Source organism: Saccopteryx leptura, chromosome 9 (genome assembly GCF_036850995.1).
Source record: "Saccopteryx leptura isolate mSacLep1 chromosome 9, mSacLep1_pri_phased_curated, whole genome shotgun sequence".
Classification (NCBI taxonomy): Eukaryota; Metazoa; Chordata; class Mammalia; order Chiroptera; family Emballonuridae; genus Saccopteryx; species Saccopteryx leptura.
Genome location: NC_089511.1, coordinates 32,748,819 through 32,768,213, shown reverse-complemented (window position 1 = coordinate 32,768,213; position 19,395 = coordinate 32,748,819). Strand labels below are relative to the sequence as shown.

Genomic DNA, 19,395 nt, shown 5'->3' with positions numbered 1-19,395 from the left:
TCCGGGGAGCCCTCAGTCGTGTGAGTGGGGGCGCTGCAGCTCAGACCCTAACACTTACTACTGTAGTCCTGAAAGCTCCCTCCTTCTAAGCGACTCTGCTCTGAGTGCTGCGGGAGAGCTTGTTTGGCTGGTGTCCTGCTTCCCTTTGCTGGTATTGCTGTTTCCAGGGGAAATATTCACTTCAGATTTGGGGATTGACTTGTCCCAGGGGTTAGGGTGGCTGTCTCCCAAAATGTTTCTCCCTGTGCCTCCTAGATTACACTCTCTTCCTGCTACTCTGATACTCTCCTCTCTCCCTGTCCTCCAGAGCCCCAGGTGAGTGGTTGTGAGAGAGGTGGTCTGTGTGGTCCCTTTAAGAAGAATCCTGGGTCTGAGAAATCAGTCTCTTTCTCACAAACAGTATCCTGACTTGTTTCCAGCTAAATACTGTCCATACGCCTCTTCTAGGCTCTGGGGCTGCAGGCTGGGGCTTTGTTCCTGGGATTCAGGACCGTTCCCTCTCTGCTAAACTGACTTCCCGCCACACGAGTCTCTCCCAGCTGCCATTCGCTCTGGGGAGCTGGGCAGCCCTCTCTGTGTTTCCGCTTTTCCTACCAGTCTCGGTGTGGCTTCTTCAGTGTTCCTTGGTTGAAGAGTCCTCTTAGTTTAGTCCAAAGTTGGTTTTTCCAGATGATAGTTCTTAAAATTAGTTTGTAATCCACTTTGGTTCTGGGAGGTGGAAGTTGGTACGTCTGCCTACTCCAGCGCCATCTTGTCTTCTCCTGTAGTCAACTTTTTATACCTACCACCCACTTTTGTATCTCTGTTCATAGTAAAATTTTCTAGCCACCCACCGGTTCCATAGTAATGGTGATTTATAAAGTAGGAAAGTAACTTTACTTTATAAAATTTATAAAGCAGAGTTACAGCAAGTTAAAGCATATAATAATAATTATTTACCAAGTACTTTATGTCAGATTTTTGCTAAGTTTGGCAGAATAAATCTTTATAAAACAACTTACTATAGTTCAGGGATCCCCAAACATTTTACACAGGGGGCCAGTTCACTGTCCCTCAGACTGTTGGAGGGCCGGACTATAAAAAAAACTATGAACAAATCCCTATACACACTGCACATATCTTATTTTAAAGTAAAAAAACAAAATGGAAACAAATACAATATTTAAAATAAAGAACAAGTAAATTTAAATCAACACACTAACCAGTATTTCAATGGGAACTATGGTCCTCTCATTGACCATCAATGAAAGAGGTGCCCCATCTGGAAGTGCAGCAGTGGCCAGATAAATGGCCTCAGGGGGCCGCATGCAGCCCGCGGGCCATAGTTTGGGGACCCCTGCTATAGTTAAATCTATCTTTTTATTTATAGTTTTGTTGCTCCACTACCGCCCACCATGAAAGCTGGAATGCCCACTAGTGGGTGGTAGGGACCAGGTTGACCAGCACTGCTCTAGAGAATAGGAGGCGAGAAGCACTATCTGAATGCTTTCATCATCAACTCATTTAATATTCATAAGAACCTAAGGCTTATCATTTTTTCAATCATTTTACTTTTATTTTTTATTTTAGAGGTAGGCTTTATTCATAGCCCCACTAACAGGTGAAGAAATGAAAAAGGAGGTGGTTAACATGCTCGTGTCCCCTGTCAGGTAAGCAGGATTGGAATCCAGTTCTGGGCCCAGCACCCACCCCTCCATATCCCTGTTATGCTGCCCTGAGCAGTTCTGACATCCAGAACATGGATCCCTCCTCAACAACAACCACCAACCTTTCAGGAACATGTTAGAAAATTTACCTGTAAATTTAGTTTATCTAACATTGGACAAAGGCTCCTTAGGGACACATAACATCTGAGAGAGAGAGCGACTTTGATGCTCTCGCTAGCTATCCAGGCCTCTTGTTTTATTTCTTATATCTCCATAGGAGCTGGGCACCAGCCCTGCCCTGAGGAATCTCAAGGTCGCTGCCCACCATCCATTGAAGATCATTTAGTGCTTTTGTTAATAGCCACAGGTGAAGAATATATTTTCCATTATGCTACTCAGGGTCTCTTACTTTAGGTGAAGAAGTACGTTCATTTTTTCCTTTCCTTGAATTCAGTGGAATGAACAAAAACAATCAAAAATTATTTCTCACAATATTCAGCAGGACAAAGCACTCCTTTTCTTCCCGAGTCACAGGAAGCTCACTGAAGTAACTAATTAATCTCACCCACTTTATAAATCTGATAGGTTTTCTTATTTTAGATTGGGATTATCTAATTTCTAGTTTCATTACTATGTGCCTTGAATTTTTTTTTTTTTTAAATAGGTTCACAAGAAATTCTACTGACAAACCATATCCCCAGTGACTATTCCGTGGGACATTAGCTCAATGAGACACGATAAAGTGGTCCAGGAAAAATCATTCCCAGGCTAAATAAATCTTAGAAAGCCGCCAGACTGAGGAGCCACTGCGCCACCTCACCCGCAGGTGTTGTAAAGTACCAAAAGCTACAGAATTAATATTAATATTTTGGGAGGCTTGAAGAACATTTTATTAATTTGGGTTAAGGTGTGCAGAGAAATTGTGAGACTAGTCCCTGTACTGTGTGATTGGCATGACCAGGATGGCCCTTGGCATTGTATTGTAAATGCAAACGGGAGGAAAACATGGATCCCCAGACATTCCACCACACCTGTGGGGAAAGGGGCGAATGGCTAGCCAGGTACAGGGAGAGAAAAGCCAAAATAAACCTTTTCTTATAGCAATGAGCCATTTACGGGCATTTGTCCCCACAGAAACTACCTCTACTATGTAAATGCATGTGGTTAACATGTGTGACTCTAGACAGAGAGATAGCAGATAAACACTAGATAATATAGGAAAGCCTTTTAATATGTAAAGAGACATCTTCCTACCATTGTGTTGACTTATAAATTTTGTTTTCTCCAAAATAATGTATGGCTTGCAAATTGAACGTGGTCCTATCATGTTAAAGGACATATGACTATAACCAATAAAGTGGTAAGGGGCTCCTAATTACAATTTTTGCTTCTGTACTTCCCACTTACAAAACTATAAAAACTAAGTAGAACAAAGGGCCAGTGCGTGCTCCCTCAGACCACTGTTGGTTGGAGGAGCCGCCGCTTGGCCAAGCTAGACAATAAAGCTTTGGTGTGTAATTGACGGACTTTGTTCATGTCTTCAATGTTTCGGGTCCCTCCAGATTAGGCTTAACACAGACCACACCTCTCCTTCTTAGAGAAACACACAGCAGCTTAGAGCTACCCACAAGTCCCACAGTCAAAGAAATCTTTCACACCATCCGACTCAATGCTCCCACATCTGTTTGACCTTGAAATCTCCCCCACCACTTGCTCTATAATGGTAATTTGTGGGACAGTTTGTTTGGAACACCAGATTGAGAAACACGGGACTAATGGGCAAAATGTACGCAGTTACAGGAACATCACACGGGCACAACAGAATGGAGCCATATCAGCTACCGCGGACTCTGCCCACCCACCGTCCTGAGCTGTCTGGGACAGTCCCTAGGCTCCTGAGAGAGGGGTGGGGCAGCTGCAAATGCAGACGCAGGAGTTTTCTCTGACGCCTTGGAGGGTGGGGACATTGGGCAGCAGCGGAAGCGTTCAGAGATGACTCACATGGAGCTGCATTCACCCCATTCCTGCCCTTTACTTTGCCCAGGACTTGCGAGCATGAATCTAGATCCTCTGAGCTTAAAATGAGCTCCCTCATTGGTCAAAGGTTAACAAAACCCACCTCACACAGTTACGGAAGGGAACAGATAAAGGAGAGCCCGTGGTGATGCAGGATGCAGATCAAAGGCTTGGCAAATGGCAGGGGCGGCAACCACTAATTCTATGCTCTCGGTCAGGAAGAGGGGCATCAAATCCTTGGCCCTAGCCATGACCCTCAAAGAAACCGTGATCTTAGAACATTTCCATCAGATGCGTAGTGCAAATGTCTTTCTATTTGGGAGAAAGATTAAGCAACCAAGAATGTAATTTTGTGTCCTCAGCCCGTCCCCCAAAATTGCTCCTTTGGAATAAATGGGAAACGACACCCATGATCCATAATCATAAAAGCACAGGAGCCCGGAGTAAATAACGGCTCCCCCAGACATGCTAACTGGGTTGTTATTTATAAGCTCCTGGGCCACCTTGCCGTTACCAGGAAAATCTGCTTTACCTTTCGCAGCTGTTCTGCCTGGCCTCTCAATGCACGCTTGCTGAAAAGATAGTTATTGTTATGCTAAAATCACAATGGGACACACATAACTCACCGCTAAATAGCACCGATAAAACTATGAAAATGGCATTTTGGCATTCAATGTTATTTTCTTATGGACTTTAACAAGATTCAATGCTTTTGTTCTCGTAACGCTCTGGTATTTTCAGCTTTACAAAAAAAATAAAAAGATAAAAATGTGAAATAGTATTCTGGCACAAAACATCATCCTTTCCCAAAATGGAGAGTTTTGATTTTGCAAACGGAGCCAGCAGGGGCCGTGGTACACGGAATTTAATATTGATCAGCAATCACGGTTGTGACCATAAGGGTGGTGTTCAGCAGGGCCTTACCTCTTTCTTGGTGAATTTGGGCGAGTGATCGTTTTTGTCATCGATCAGGATGGTTGCTGTGGCTGTGCCTATTAATCCAACATCCAGTCCAGCCATATCTTGAGCCTCGATGATCAACTCATACTTGGGATTTTCCAGAGTCTACAAAGCAGAAAAAAACAACAGAGAAGATGGACTTAGATTCAGGCAGGTGGCAGGCATGTTGCTTGAGCTGCCTCTATCTATACTGTCCTCCAGCAGGGCAGGCTCTTCATCGGTCGCAGCACCTGTACCTCTGGCGTATAACTAAGCCTTTGGAATCTCTCTAAAACAAAGACAGTCACTATTCTAGGCTGGAGTTGGCTGTGGGGATGGAATCTATTTTCAGTTCTTATTTAAGGAGATGTTTGAGACATTCCAGAATGTTTCATTTCTGGGGTCCGGGTATACATGGCATGTTTGATATTTATACCCACATATGTCGTTTCACCTCATGAAACGGACCTGGAAATGAGATTAGGACAAAGATGGCAGCTTAAAGGACTCACCAGAGACAGATTTAACGGCGGGTGCACTGGGCGCCCACCCTGGGCCCCGACTTCCGAAGGGCCCCACAAAACCCCAACTTTATACTTTTTTCTAATGACACCAAGTTTGGTTTCATTTGTGCAATTTTAACATTAATAGTACATAGTATTTAAAAATATTGTTAACTTGTATTTTTATTTTCCCTGTCTCTCTCTCTTTTTTAAGAAGCCCAATATTTTCTTCTGCGCCTGGGGGCCTCAACTGACCTTAATCTGCCTCTAGGACTCACATCTACTGAACAATTTGATGGGCCAGGCATAAAATTCCTGTACTTTTCACAAATCATCATTGTGAGTCTTTCCAACAAGCGTGTTGAACCACATTTGTTGTTCTCATGTTACAGGTAAAAAAAATACCAACCGAGGTTTAGAGTCACCTGTACTGTGCTGCTTACATGTCATTTTTAGTCATTTTAGTTTTTGGTGTCATGTTAAATTTGGAAGATGCATTTTAATCTAAACAAGGATGAATTTAACACAGGCAATATTGCAATACTGTTGTTCAATGTACACAAGTTTTTTATTCGAATATTTGACAGACATTTTGCTACCGTGTTTAATTTTTTTTTTTATTTTTTTTATTTTTCTGAAGCTGGAAACGGGGAGAGACAGTCAGACAGACTCCCGCATGCACCCGACCGGGATCCACCCAGCACGCCCACCAGGGGCCACGCTATGCCCACCAGGGGGCGATGCTCTGCCCCTCCGGAGCGTCGCTCTGTCGCGACCAGAGCCACTCTAGCGCCTGGGGCAGAGGCCAAGGAGCCATCCCCAGGGCCAGAGCCATCTTTGCTCCAATGGAGCCTTGGCTGCGGGAGGGGAAGAGAGAGACAGAGAGGAAGGAGGGGGGGTGGAGAAGCAAATGGGCACTTCTCCTATGTGCCCTGGCCTGGAATCGAACCCGGGTCCCCCGCATGCCAGGCCGACGCTCTACTGCTGAGCCAACCGGCCAGGGCCTGCTACCGTGTTTAAACACTCTCAGAACAATGAATCAAGTGGCCCAGCCCCCAAGATGAAGTGCGTGGCAGGTAAGTAATCATACCTGCATTTCAGTTATCTTCTGTGAGTTCTTTTTTTTTATTTTCCCCTTAATCTCTTTACCTTTTCTACCCAGCCCCCTACACCTCCCCGCTGATAGTTGTCAGTCTGTTCCCTGTGTCTCTGAGTCTGTTTCTATTTTGTTAGTTTCTTTTGTTCGTTTAACTCCACATATAAGTGAAATCATATGGTATGTGTCTTTCGTTGACTGGCTTATTTCACTTAGACACAGACAACAGCATGGAGATGACCAGACAGAGGGAAAGCAGGGGGAGGTGGAGGGAGGTGGAAGAGAGTCACAGGGGGATAAACGGTGATGGAAGGGGACTTGACTTGGGGTGGTGAACCCATAATACAACCTACAGATGATGAATTATAGAATTGTACACCTGAAGCCTATAGAATTTTATTAACCCCAATGTTACTCCAATAAATTCAACAAATAATAAAAAAAATAAATTGCCTCCTGCGGTGGACTTGCCTGTCTCTATCAGCCAGGACACCATCTTTCCGGGAAGGCAGCACCCACATTTCTTTTGGGGACTTCCGGCCACTTATTCTCTGCCCATGTACTTTGGATTGGATTGACTTTTCTTGCCCTCCACTCTGGCCAGCTTTTGAAATGAGCCCTGATCAGAAGAAGCCAAGAAATGCATGCCAACCCAGGGGCACAGAGAACAGTTCAGGTGCAGGACAGCTGAAGGAAGGGTGCTCTGTTTCCCTGTGGTGTAAACCTGGAGCATTCAGCTCAGGAGCTGGGTCGGCCATCTCCCGCTGTAGCAGGGGTGGGTGAGGGCTGTCTGTCTAAGAATGAAGCCAGGGTACTGATAGACTTAGACCTGAACCGTGGAGGGAAAAGTAATGTTTCCCAGTGACTTCACTGGAGTCTCCTCATCACGCCGTGCCCGAAGCCAGTCTTGCCTATGGACTTGCAGCTAATTAGGGCATTCGTCTTCCTTATTGCTTGAACCAGTTTGGCTCGCTTTCTTAATTACTGACACCGAGAGCTCAAGTTGAACCACCTTCAATAACCAAAATAAAAAGGGACTTTATTTTGGTTATTGAAGCCCCTACCACTTGCAAAAGTCCTGCCAGTATAACAGCTCCCAAACCATTGCTTATTCCAGCCAATAATTAAACACCATGCAAAGCAACGGACAAAAACACAAGGGGGATCTTCAACTTCCTTCTAAAGCTAAACGTTAGCATGGGAATTTTTCACAGCTCAATGCTAGCTGTCCCCAAAACCTTTGAGTATTTTTAAAGGGTCATTAGCTCTTTGCTCCCTAGGGCAGTGGTCCCCAACCCCTGGGCTGCAGACTGGTACCGGTCCGTGGGCCATTTAGTACCAGTCGCAGAGAAAAAATAAATAACTTACATTATTTCCGTTTTATATTTAAGTCTGAACGATGTTTTATTTTTAAAAAATGACCAGATTTCCTCTGTTACATCCATCTAAGACTCACTCTTGACGTTTGTCTCATGAGTTTGACAATTATATTTAAAAATATCACAGTTTTTATGCCGGTCGCATAATTTTATTTTGTGCATTTATCCATCCCACCCTAAAGGCTGATCAGTGAAAATATTTTCCAACATTAAACCGGTCCGTGGCCCAAAAAAGTTTGGGGACCACTGCCGTAGGGTACCTGTTGCATGGTTTGGAAGACTCTACACTCTAAATTCTAGAATATGAGTGGATGCTGATACACTCCTTGAACAGGGTTACTCACAATGTCCCTGCCCAGCTTTCTTGAAATATAATTGACACGTACTATTGTTTAAGGTGCACAATATAATTAGGTATGCATATATAGTGTGAACTGACCTCCACCAGGAATGAAGGTCACAGGATTCTCTAACTGCTGAGTGCAAAGTGAATTTAACACCAAACCCAGCCCTCGGTAATTCTGGTTCTACCTGGTTCAGTCGGCACCTCACCTCGCTGTAAAGGTACCTGAAATGCCATCTACCCTCAGGCTGAAGCTGGAGAACCCTCAGCCTAATGTAAATGACTTTCTATTGTACTTGTCACTGACACATTGAATGGGATTTACTATTTGCTGTATATTTTGCAGCTGGATGATAATGCAACCAATAAATTGGACCATCCTCAAAATTTTTCCCAAGTAAGCATATGAATTGCTAGTCAGGTCTAATTTCTTGTATGACTTCTTTTACTTTTGTAATAAAACCTTGCATGTTGTGGGAAGCATGTCATTGTGAAAATGAGAAATTATGTAGATTTTTCCCCCTGATATTGAAGAGATCATGATAAACTTAATACATTTTTCTCTGTGTAATATCATTTACCAATAAAATTCCTTGTCATCACTTTAAGAGTTATAGAAAATATAATCACATGCCTAATTTATTACTAACTTCATCATTTTCTATTCTTAGGACTTTAGGTTATTTCTAGTCTTTAAAACTTTTGTCACTGTAAATATCAAGTTGAACCACCTTCAATAACCAAAATAAAAAGGGACTTTATTTTGGTTATTAAAGGCCCTACCACTTGCAAAAGTCCTGCCAGTATAACAGCTCCCAAACCATTGCTTATGCCAGCCAATAATTAAACACCATGCAAAGCAAAGGACAAAAACACAAGGGGGATCTTCAACTTCCTTCTAAAGCTAAACTTCTAAAGCTTCCTTTCTAAATATCTTTATTTAGGAAGTTTTCAATATATTTTTGAATGAAATTAATAGATTCCAAGACATGAAATTACTAGATCAAAACGTATGAACAATTTAAGGCTCTTTTTATTCCTATTTCAATGTTGTTTTGCAAGAAGGCCTTACCAATTTTCATAGCAGCTCTACCAGCATGTTAATTTATGCTGTCAGGCATGGCATGTCCCTAAAAGAATAGCCAACCTCGCTCCACAAAGCAAATTGGGGGATGAGTGTGATTCTGTGGTGGCTGTCCAACAAGGATGTCAAGTCCCCACAGAACTCCCTCTTCTCCAACTGGCAGTGCAGGTTGCTGTGGGCATGCGCTACAGGGCTGCTCAGGCATGAAGTGCCTACGAGCTGGGTTGCCTTCCCAGGGTCCATCCATTCCCGCTGCCCTGGTACCTATGCTCTCATTCCTTTACGAGCATCGCCCCTTCCTCACTCACAGCACAGGCGGAGTTCAGGCAGGGTTGACACAATCCCTGATCTGGGGATGGTCGAATGGCTCAGGCCTGTACCATCAGGACCTCCCATTTCCATGGCCATGTGATGAACCCATAACCCAAGTGAGGCCACCTGGGATTGAGCCTCGATTCCAAAACATATTTCTTTTAGAATTCTTAGGCAAAGGATGTCCTCTTTCTGTTGGACTTGAAGGTGGGAGGGCCTAAGTGTGGAGCTGGTCGTGGCCATGTGCGGCCATACAGAGACAGTTGGCTACCATGAAAATGCTTTTATTGTTGAAAATATATCCGATTATTGTAAGAGGAATAGAAGTGATCTGGTTTTTTCTCAAGTGGAAAGGGAAGTCTCACCGACTCTTCCCCAACTCCGTGTCCAAGAGGTAAATATCGTTATTGTAGTTCATTGTCTGAGAAAGACAAGACAGAACTGAGGGGCAGAGGTGGAGGAGACGGAGTTCTTTTAACTTTGTGTGAGCTCTTTCATCGTCATCTTTGAAGCCAGAATTCACCCCTCAGATTCTGTGAGCTCTATGAGCTAATACATTTCTCTTTTACTTAAGGCATTTATAAGAGATGTTTTGTGAATAGCAACAAGGGAGTCTTGACTAATACTGCAACTAATGCTATGATCAACTCCCTGTGACAAAGTGTGAAAGCTGCCGCAGGACAGCATCACCACAGGCTCTCACAACAGCATTCCAATCAGTCCACGGCTACTTTATTGTTTCTAACATTTCCCCCTCCACAGGGACATTTTTTTTTTTTTGGATCAAAGTTATCACAATTTTTTGTTAACTTATATGTCTACGTCATTGGAAGTTATTTTTATTTATTTATTTATTTTATTATTATTATTATTATTTTTTTTTTATTTTTCTGAAGCTAGAAATGAGGAGAGACAGTCAGACAGACTTCCGCATGCGCCCGACTGGGATCCACCCGGCATGCCCACCAGGGGGTGACGCTCTGCCCACCAGGGGGCGATGCTCTGCCCCTCTGGGGCAGCGCTCTGCTGCGACCCCGAGCCACTCTAGAGCCTGGGGCAGAGGCCAAGGAGCCATCCCCAGTGCCCAGGCCATCTTTGCTCCAATGGAGCCTCGGCTGCGGGAGGGGAAGAGAGAGACAGAGAGGAAGGAGAGGGGGAGTCATTAGAAGTTATTGAACATCTAGTCTAAATGTTGTGCTGGGTGCTGGGGATATAGGGATGGAAAGACAGGGTCCCTTTTTTCAAGAAGTTCAGGGTTGAGGACAGGCATGTTGACATATGACGGCAACAAAACAGATTCACAACTAAGCAGACTCTCATGTCTGCTTATGATAGCACCAAGGAAAGACGCATCGGCTTCACTTTCTTGTAGTTTAACAAATTTTATAAATAATTTAAAAAAATGAACCAGCCAATTCCTATCTCCTGAAGTAAATAAAACTTTAGGACTGCAATGGGAAATATATTGATTAACCTAGTAGAAAATCAATTAGACCATTAAGTAGATAAATTGCAAGGTTTGGGAAGAGATGTTCCAAAAGTCTCAATTTTTCTGGTAAACTTAAGGCTACCATGAAAATACTTTTATTGTTGAAAATATATCCAATTATTGTAAGAGGAATAGAAGTGATCTGGTTTTTTCTCAAGTGGAAAGGGAAGTCTCACCGACTCTTCCCCAACTCCGTATCCAAGAGGTAAATATTGTTACTGTAGTTCATTGTCTCTGTCCTTTCTCCTGCTCACCACACACACACATTTTATATACACTCATATGTAAACAATGCCATTCCCACAGTTGTACAATTTGTTTGAGCATATCATTTCTGTCTCAGTGCTTACAGACCTGTTGCTTCATTTTAACAGCTGTTTAACAGCTCACTGTATGGATCGACTGTCATTTATTCAGTCACTCCTTATTGGATGGTCATTTGAGTTGTTTCCAAGTTTTCACTTTTAATAGCAACTCTAAGATAAAAAGTCCCTTGGCCTATCATTATTTGGGGATTTTTATGTAATAAACATGATTGCTCTCAAGATGACAGCAGTAACAAAAACCAAACAACCAATAATAAAGGCACCTTTTTTGAAATGTAAAAGACCCAGAGAAAAATGCCACATGTACCCCTTGCTCTTGCACAACTGGGATGCCTTCCACTCACCAGGGACCTGCTTCCCACTCCAGCTGAGCCATTGCCAGGCAGTCTTCCCCAAGTCCCTAGCTCTTGTAGTCACTCTCACTCTCATTTGAACTACACCTGCATATTAATTTTAGTCCCACTCAGCAGTCACGCTGCCTTTGTGACCCTGCTGGGGGAAAAACTCCTAGGCAGCCCACAGCTGCCCCATTCTCTGGGGAAAACCCTGATGCAGAGAAACATGCCCCAGGGTCAGGGCCATGTGCCAGCTTTGTCTTTCCTGCACAGATGGATTCACAGGAATTCCCCTGGGATTCTGGGGATACAAAACGTGGAACCAGGCATCACGGAGACAGAATGTAGGACAAACCTTTCCCCTCTGCACATTACTCCTGAGACCCCCTAGAGGGACTGTAGCCTTCTAAAATGTTTTGGGAGTGAATGTACTGCTGTGGTGCTCCTCTCTGCCCATGTGGGAGGCACGCCACCTCTGGGGGCTGGGACCCTTCCCTTGACTCTGTGATATACCCCCATGTTGACTCAGGAGATACTTTCTGGCACTGAAACCAGCCAGAATCAGCTTCAGTTGTTTGCCACCAAAGAAGGCTGTGGTGAAGCCCAATGTTGCTTGTTCACAGAATCCTATTTTGGACTCCAGGGCCTGTAGCTAGACTATCAGATGAACTCATGTGACCTATTCTGGCCAATGGAATACGGGCAGAAGTGACGGATGGGCATGGCTTCTAAACCTCCCATGTAACCCTCCATGTTTTCTATTTCCCAAAAAGGAAGAACCCAGATTCTCCCAGTTCCTATATGGAGCAGGCCTCCTCCACTGACTTGCTTTAGACTGCAGGGGTGTACAAAACACAACCTATCCCTCAGGTTTAAGAGGAGTTTGTTACAGTGTCTGGCCTACTCTAACTAATATAAAGGTTATACAGGCAGTCCCCGGATTGCGAACGAGAGAGGTTCAGTTGGTTTGTTCTTAAGTTGAATTCGTATGGAAGCTGGAACAGGTACACTTACCTATTAAATGCAACCAGGCAGATGTTTGTCTTAACGCAGTATTTATTTTTACCTTTCCGTGCATATAAGTACTTAAACATTTTCAAACCTACAGAACCTATCTTGTTCGTAACCCGGAGACTGACTATATTTCCTGTTTGGTTTTATTTTGAACACCCATTTACTATCTTCCCAAGTGAATGACAAAGTTTTCAAGGGCAGGGACCATGCCTTTGACCCTGGCACCTAGCCAGTATGTAATACACAAGGTGGGCAATTTACTTTTACTGTTGATAATGATGATGTATTACTGTTTCCCTGAACTGAATTATATCTCAAAGGTCTGAGCATATCAGTGGCATTTCCAAACCAGAGTCATTTATTCTCAGGGAATGGCTTATACTTTGGGGAGCTCTAGCTCAATGAGATAGGATTTTATTTTGACCAAGAAACACACTGTGTCAAAACTGGGGAAAATTAAATTGGCTGCTCTGATTTTATTTTAAACTATCTGATCTGTAAGACATATCTGAGAGAGTCAAGCTGCTCTCCTGGTTTGAATTCTGCAGTCATGCATTTCTGCTGCATTCGCTATCTCCTCCTGGGTGTCTACGCACTGCTGGTTAATATATATCCTAGAAACAAAAGGAAGATGGTGTGTCTGCAAGAAAAAGCCTCGAGTGTATCTCCGCCGACACAAGCCAGGTTCACTGATCGCACTGATTTGAAAACCAAACATTTCATCTTGAAAAAAGAAAATCAAGCCGTGTCATTAAATATGGCACATAATCAATCACTGGACCCTTGATGGTTTACACAGCTCCAGCGACTTCCATATGAGTATGCATTTAACGGAACATTTATCACTAATAACAAGCATAATGGTAGCTATGGGGGGAAATCAACAAATAAATGTTACATGGAAAAAGGTTTTGCCATTAACCCATGCAGTCCCCCATCCTTATCTTGTCTCATCCTACACTGCTCTCCACACGTCTCCTGCGCTTCTCCCAGACTGAGTTTCTTTCCACTGGAACCTGTTTTTCTTCCTTTTGACCTTCCCGCTGCTACTTGTTCCTCCAAGTTGATTCCTGCTCATCTGCTGATGTTCATTCTTTACTGCTTTGAAGCGCCATGAGGGCAGGGGCCTGACTGCAGAGCAGGGTGGTTGACTCTTAGGAAGGGACAACTGAAATGAGATCTATTACTATTACCCTGGCTCCACCACTTAGTAGCTAAGAGATCCTGGTCAGGTTACTTAAGTTCTCATTGCCTCAGTTTCCTTACCTGTAACATGGGGAGAATAGGATTTGGCCAGTTGGCTCAGCAGTAGAGCATTGGCCTGGCATGTGGAAGTCCCGGGTTTGATTCCCGGTCAGGGCACACAGGAGAAGTGATCGTTTGCTTCTCCACCCCTCCCCCTCCCCTTCTCTCTCTTCCTTCCCCTCCCATAGCCATGGCTCGAATAGCTCGAGCAATTTGTCCCTGGGCACTGAGGATGGCTCCATGGCCTTGCCTCAGGTGCTGAAATAGCTTGGTTGCCAAGCAATGGAGCAGCAGCCCCCAGATGGGCAGAGTATTGCCATGTAGGGGGCTTGCTGGGTGGATACTGGTCCGGGCACATGTGGGAGTTTGTCTCTCTGCCTTCCTGCCTCCCTGACTCTCACTTAATAAAAAAAATGAGGAGAATAATAATACTCTCAGGGTAAGTGAGAAAATAAATAACAAAGTGCTAAGCACAGAGCCTGGCATATGTCAGTGCTGAAGAGTAGCTGTTGTTAGCATGTAGTAGACCTTGGGAAAGTCCTCTAAAGATGTGGCAGAGCTAAGGGTGGCCTCTAGGAACAATCAGAAGGAACTGCATGCTGCCAACAGCCACTGAGTGAGCCTGGAAGTGGATCCTTCCCCAGTCGAACCTTCTCATGAAACTGTAGATAGTGGACAAACACATGGATTGCAGCTTTGTGAAAGTCCATAGCCAAACCACACCCAGAGCACAGAAACTGGGAGACAATATATATCTATTGTTTTAAGCAATTAAGTTTTGGGGATAATTTATTATGTAGCAATAGATAACTAATGCATTTCCCCCCAGCACTTAATCATAGTCTGTAATATTCTTGTTTATTGATTACTTATTTATTGGCTGTCTTGACTCTGACTGTTTGAGCTTCACAGGTCAGGGATTTGTCTTGTTTTGAGATTTATCTCCCAGCTATTAATTTAGTGTGTGGCACACTGTAGTTATGCAATAATTAGCCAATTATAGATTTTTAAAATAAAACAATGAATTATGTAGAGAGATGTGCTTGTAAATGTTTAACAGAGTCTCTTGATTTTGTAGTGTTTCTCAATATTGGTCGTTTACATATTTCTACCACGGCTGATTTCAAGCTGCCAACAAGACGCCATTGAGTGTATAGCTGGAAAGAGATATCCACAGTCAGTTACTGTGAACCAGTGAGAGCTTAGAAACTGTGCTTCAGTTCTTAAAGAAAGCAGCGAGAAGGCTTTTCTAACAAATCCCTTTGCTGTCTAACATTTAAGAAATATTAACATGAAATTTATAGCAAAGATATGACATAATTTATTTATTTATTCACCAGCTTCGTCCAGAGAGGCCAGGCCAGGCAAGACTCCCTGCTCGATGGCACCAGAACAGGGACCACATTCTTCTTCAGGTTCGCCTCACCTGACACCTGGTCTATAAATACTGCAAACAGATTGGTGAAAACATTATCTGAAGCAGAACGAGTTGCTGTCTGTCTGAAGTTTGATTTATCCGCTGTGGCCACATAACTCTAGGGGCAGGTAGTTCATAAATTCAGCGGGAACCACATACATCCCCTCATAAACATGCCTCGCTCCTAGTGTAGACAGCAAGGGGTGTTCGTCCGTCCTCCCATGCAGTGTGGCGGTGGGTGTGACTTGTGTTTGCCTCCCTTCGCCTGCTCTTTAGCGCTAACATGGACGTTGTGTTCTTGGCTGTCCCCTGTTTCCGTTCCCTGCTCGGGTCTGGTGGGTAAGGAGAGGGCAGAGCTCATTCCCCCAGATTTACTGGTTGCTGACAAAGCCAGCGGGGCAGGCTAGCAACAGGGGAAATAAACACCGAGTCTTAGACATATACAGCTGGAATAACCTAAGTGATACCAAAATCAAATAAAACACTTCCAGGAGAAGTGTACACCTCTCGATGTTACTGATGAGTTACAGTAAATAAACTGCCGATGCTGTTCATAGTATCTGGAAAATCACCCCCTTCAGACCCACAGTGGCAAATATTTGACATTCAGTTTGCTTCCACTGAAACATTTATATAGTGTCTACTAGGTTCAAGTAACTCTGCTAGGGGGTGATGAATGACAGACCCTGTTTCTGGTGCATTTATAGTCTAGATAAATGATAAAAAAAAAAAAGCAGGTACTATATGTAAGATATGATGAGATACCACATTACTGGAACATTACCAATTAAGGTCCATGTGAAGGGAGTCAGAATGTGGGGTGCTCAGGGAGGCTATGTGGAGGTTACCCTAATTTACCAACCATGAACCGAGCACATCAGAAGTGTTAGGCCTTGTGCTACATAGTGGTGACAAGGAAAGGGAGCCAGGTTTAGCAGGAGAGTCCCATACCCAGATAATTTCTGCAGAACAGGATGGGAGTAAGAACAGAGCATTGTGGTGTCACAAAGGAGGGACCACATAAGCTACACAAGGGAGAGGGGGAATTAAGGAGACGTTCCCACAGAATGTAACATTCTGCTATAGAATTAGATATGGGGTCTTGATGTGGAAGTAAATGTCTGTGGAAGAAGATAGGAGACTAATAATCCTAAAACGCTATTAATTTCAATCATTCAGTAAGAACCAAGGCTGATTCTGATTCTGGTTGGGACACCATGGAAATAAGAAGTGTAAAATATATTTTCTACCTGCAAGGAAATCACGGGTGGATGAAGACACAACAGGTATAAGCGGCTGCACAAGGCCCTCGGTGGTTGGCTCAGTGGGTTCCGATGTGGGTGGTGTGGCTGCAAGCGCTCCAGCGGCTTGTCAGTGATGTCTGGTTAGTGCAGGCTGGAGGTGAGCTTTGAAGGATGGGTGTGAGGGCAAAGATTTCAAGAGAGGGCAGGAGAGCCTGGTCACCAGCACGAGGGTGACCAGGTGAGACGGGGCCACTGAGGTGGTTGTAGTCAAGGTTTGTGAGGTAAAGAGACACAGCCTAGGGATTCTTACAAGGATCTCAGAGATCACATGGTTCAGCCCCACCTTCAAGGAACCCACAGTGTGAGGCAAGGGTCCCCAAAGTTTTTACACAGGGGCCAGTTCACTGTCCCTCAGACTGTTGGAAGGCCGGACTATAAAAAAAAACTATGAACAAATCCCTATGCACACTGCACATATCTTATTTTAAAGTAAAAAAACAAAACGGAAATACAATATTTAAAATAAAGAACAAGTAAATTTAAATCAACAAACTGACCAGTATCTCAATGGGAACTATGCTCCTCTCACTGACCACCAATGAAAGAGGTGCCCCTTCTGGAAGTGCAGTGGGGGCCGGCTAAATGGCCTCAGGGGGCCATAGTTTGGGGTCCCCTGGTGTGAGGGAACAGAGACAGGGAATCTCAAGAGGCATATGGCTGGTTAGGGGAAACACTAAATATGCTAATGACTTTCTTGGGTTTAGTGTTTGATTGAGACCAGGAGACACAGAATCCTAAGAGTTGAATGAAGATAAAATGTAATTAAAGTGTTCTTTCTCTATGATTTTTATATATTTTCAAAATCTGCTGTTTACTGATTAGCCTATTTCTTCTAAACCTTTGGCCGTGAACTGTCATAGCACCATTATGCCAGGTACACAGCGGGTGCTTCAGACATACTGCCTGAGCCAGAGCTTCCTCAACTTCCCTGTAAGGAAACCCCCTTGTGGGGGCACGAAAACGCCGATCCTCAGTCCATCTCTAGTGGTCATGACTCAGGAGGTCCAGGGTGGGGCGTGGGGCGTCCATTTCTAACAAGATTCCAGGAGACGCTGAGGCTGCTGCCCTGGGGCCCACACTGATTGGCACCATCTGAGCGAACTTTTGATTCCATGCAGGCTGACAAGTACCCCCATATAGTTTTACTCAAAACTCACCTGTTTATAATGCAACTTAAATGAAAAATAGAAAGCACAGTTCGCTAAAGTTTCTCTCCCTGACTGTGGAATTTTCCTTTTCTAGAAAAAATGCATTTCCTCTCAGACACTAACTAGCACTATGATCACCCCTCCAGCCTGCTCAGAATCATTTTCTAGATGTTTCCATTTGGATAGTTCCCCTCAATGTGGCAGGGCCCGTACATAACGCATTATCTTCTCCTGCACCATAGCCATCCCTCCGGGAGGGATCGACTCAAGCTAGACACCCCAGAGTCGGCCTCAGCTCCTCCCTCTCTTTCTAGTCAAACAGCTGTTCAAGTGCCCCTGATTTCGCTTCCCCAAGCTCTCTCAAGTAAGTACTCCTCTTTTCTCTGTCATCCCTGCTACCACATCACCTCTAGCTCTCCTCTCTTCTTTCCTGAATTACTGCAACACATTCCAAAGCACTCTCCACCCCAAAGCCAGTCAGAGCGAGCAGTCTAAGTGACCATCTGAGCCCGGGAGCCTCCTCAACATGCTTCGGTGGCCCTTCGGAATCTATAGGATAAGCTTCAAGTTCATCAAGCTCAGAAGACGCAGTCATCATGGCCTGGCATGGTTCTTCTCAGCTTGCGGTGTTGATCCTATAACACCAGCCTATGCAATTCCATCAGGTCGGGCTTTCTCCTCCTCTGCACCACTGCTCCTGCTGTGCCCTCTGCCTGGGTGGTCTTCCCTACATGTGCTCCCCAACTCCCATCCTCTGGAAAACTTGTTTAGATGTTACTTCCCTTATAAAGCTTTCCACTTCTTCCCAGAGTTACCCTTTCCTCCGTTAGGCCCATCTATATATATCTATATATCTATATATCTATCTATCTATCTATCTATCTATATCTATATATTATGGTGAATGTTTTTCTCTTGGCTTACTTAATGACACTTAAAGAAATTTTCTCCTCACACGTCTGCCTCTATGATTATGCTGTGAGATGCCAGGTTCATGTGTCAGGCACAGTGTGCAGTGAAAGCAAGCTCTGAATGTTGTCAAGCTTTTGACCCTAGAAGCTTTCCGACCTGTGGATGGCCCCCACGGGTGTCCATGTCCTAACCCTGGAACCTGTGAGGATGGTACCTTATGTGGCAAAAGGGACTTTAAAGAAGTGATTCTCCCTGGCCGGTTGGCTCAGTGGTAGAGCATTGGCCTGGCGTGCAGGGGTCCCGGGTTCAATTCCCGGCCAGGGCACACAGGAGAAGCGCCCATCTGCTTCTCCACCCCTCCCCTTCTCCTTCCTCTCTGTCTCTCTCTTCCCCTCCCACAGCCAAGGCTCCATTGGAGCAAAGTTGGCCCGGGCGCTGAGGATTGGCCCTCTGCCTCAGGTGCTAGAATGGCTCTGGTTGCAACAGAGCGACGCCCCAGATGGGCAGAGTATCGCCCCCTGGTGAGCGTGCCGGGTGGATCCTGGTCTGGAGCATGCGGGAGTCTGTCTGACTGCCTCCCCGTTTCCAGCTTTGGAAAAATACAAAAAAAAAAAAAAAAAAAAAAAAAGAAGTGATTCAGTGAAGGATCTTGGAATGAGATTATCCTGGATTATCTCGGTGGGTCCAAGTAATCACAGGGTCCTTACAAGAGGGCGGTGGGAAGGTCAGAGTCAGAGAGGGATGTGACAATGGAAGCAGAGAGAGGGTGAGAGGGAGAACGAGATAAGCCAAGTCATGAGCCAAGGAATGCAGGTGGCGTCTAGAAGGTGGCAAAGGCCAGGAGAAAGACTCTTCCCTAGAACTTCCAGCAGGTACCAGCCTTGCTG

The 19,395-nt window shown here is 44.5% G+C and overlaps 1 protein-coding gene across 1 annotated transcript in view; it reads right to left on the bottom strand.

Annotated features, from left to right (window-relative positions):
* Positions 1 to 19,395, bottom strand: part of CDH13 (cadherin 13) — a 1,120,140-nt gene that overhangs the window by 151,372 nt on the left and 949,373 nt on the right. Inside the window, exon 8 of the mRNA XM_066348214.1 lies at positions 4,587 to 4,727. Coding sequence (XP_066204311.1) covers positions 4,587 to 4,727 — 141 coding nt within the window. The remainder of the gene's footprint in view (positions 1 to 4,586; positions 4,728 to 19,395) is intronic.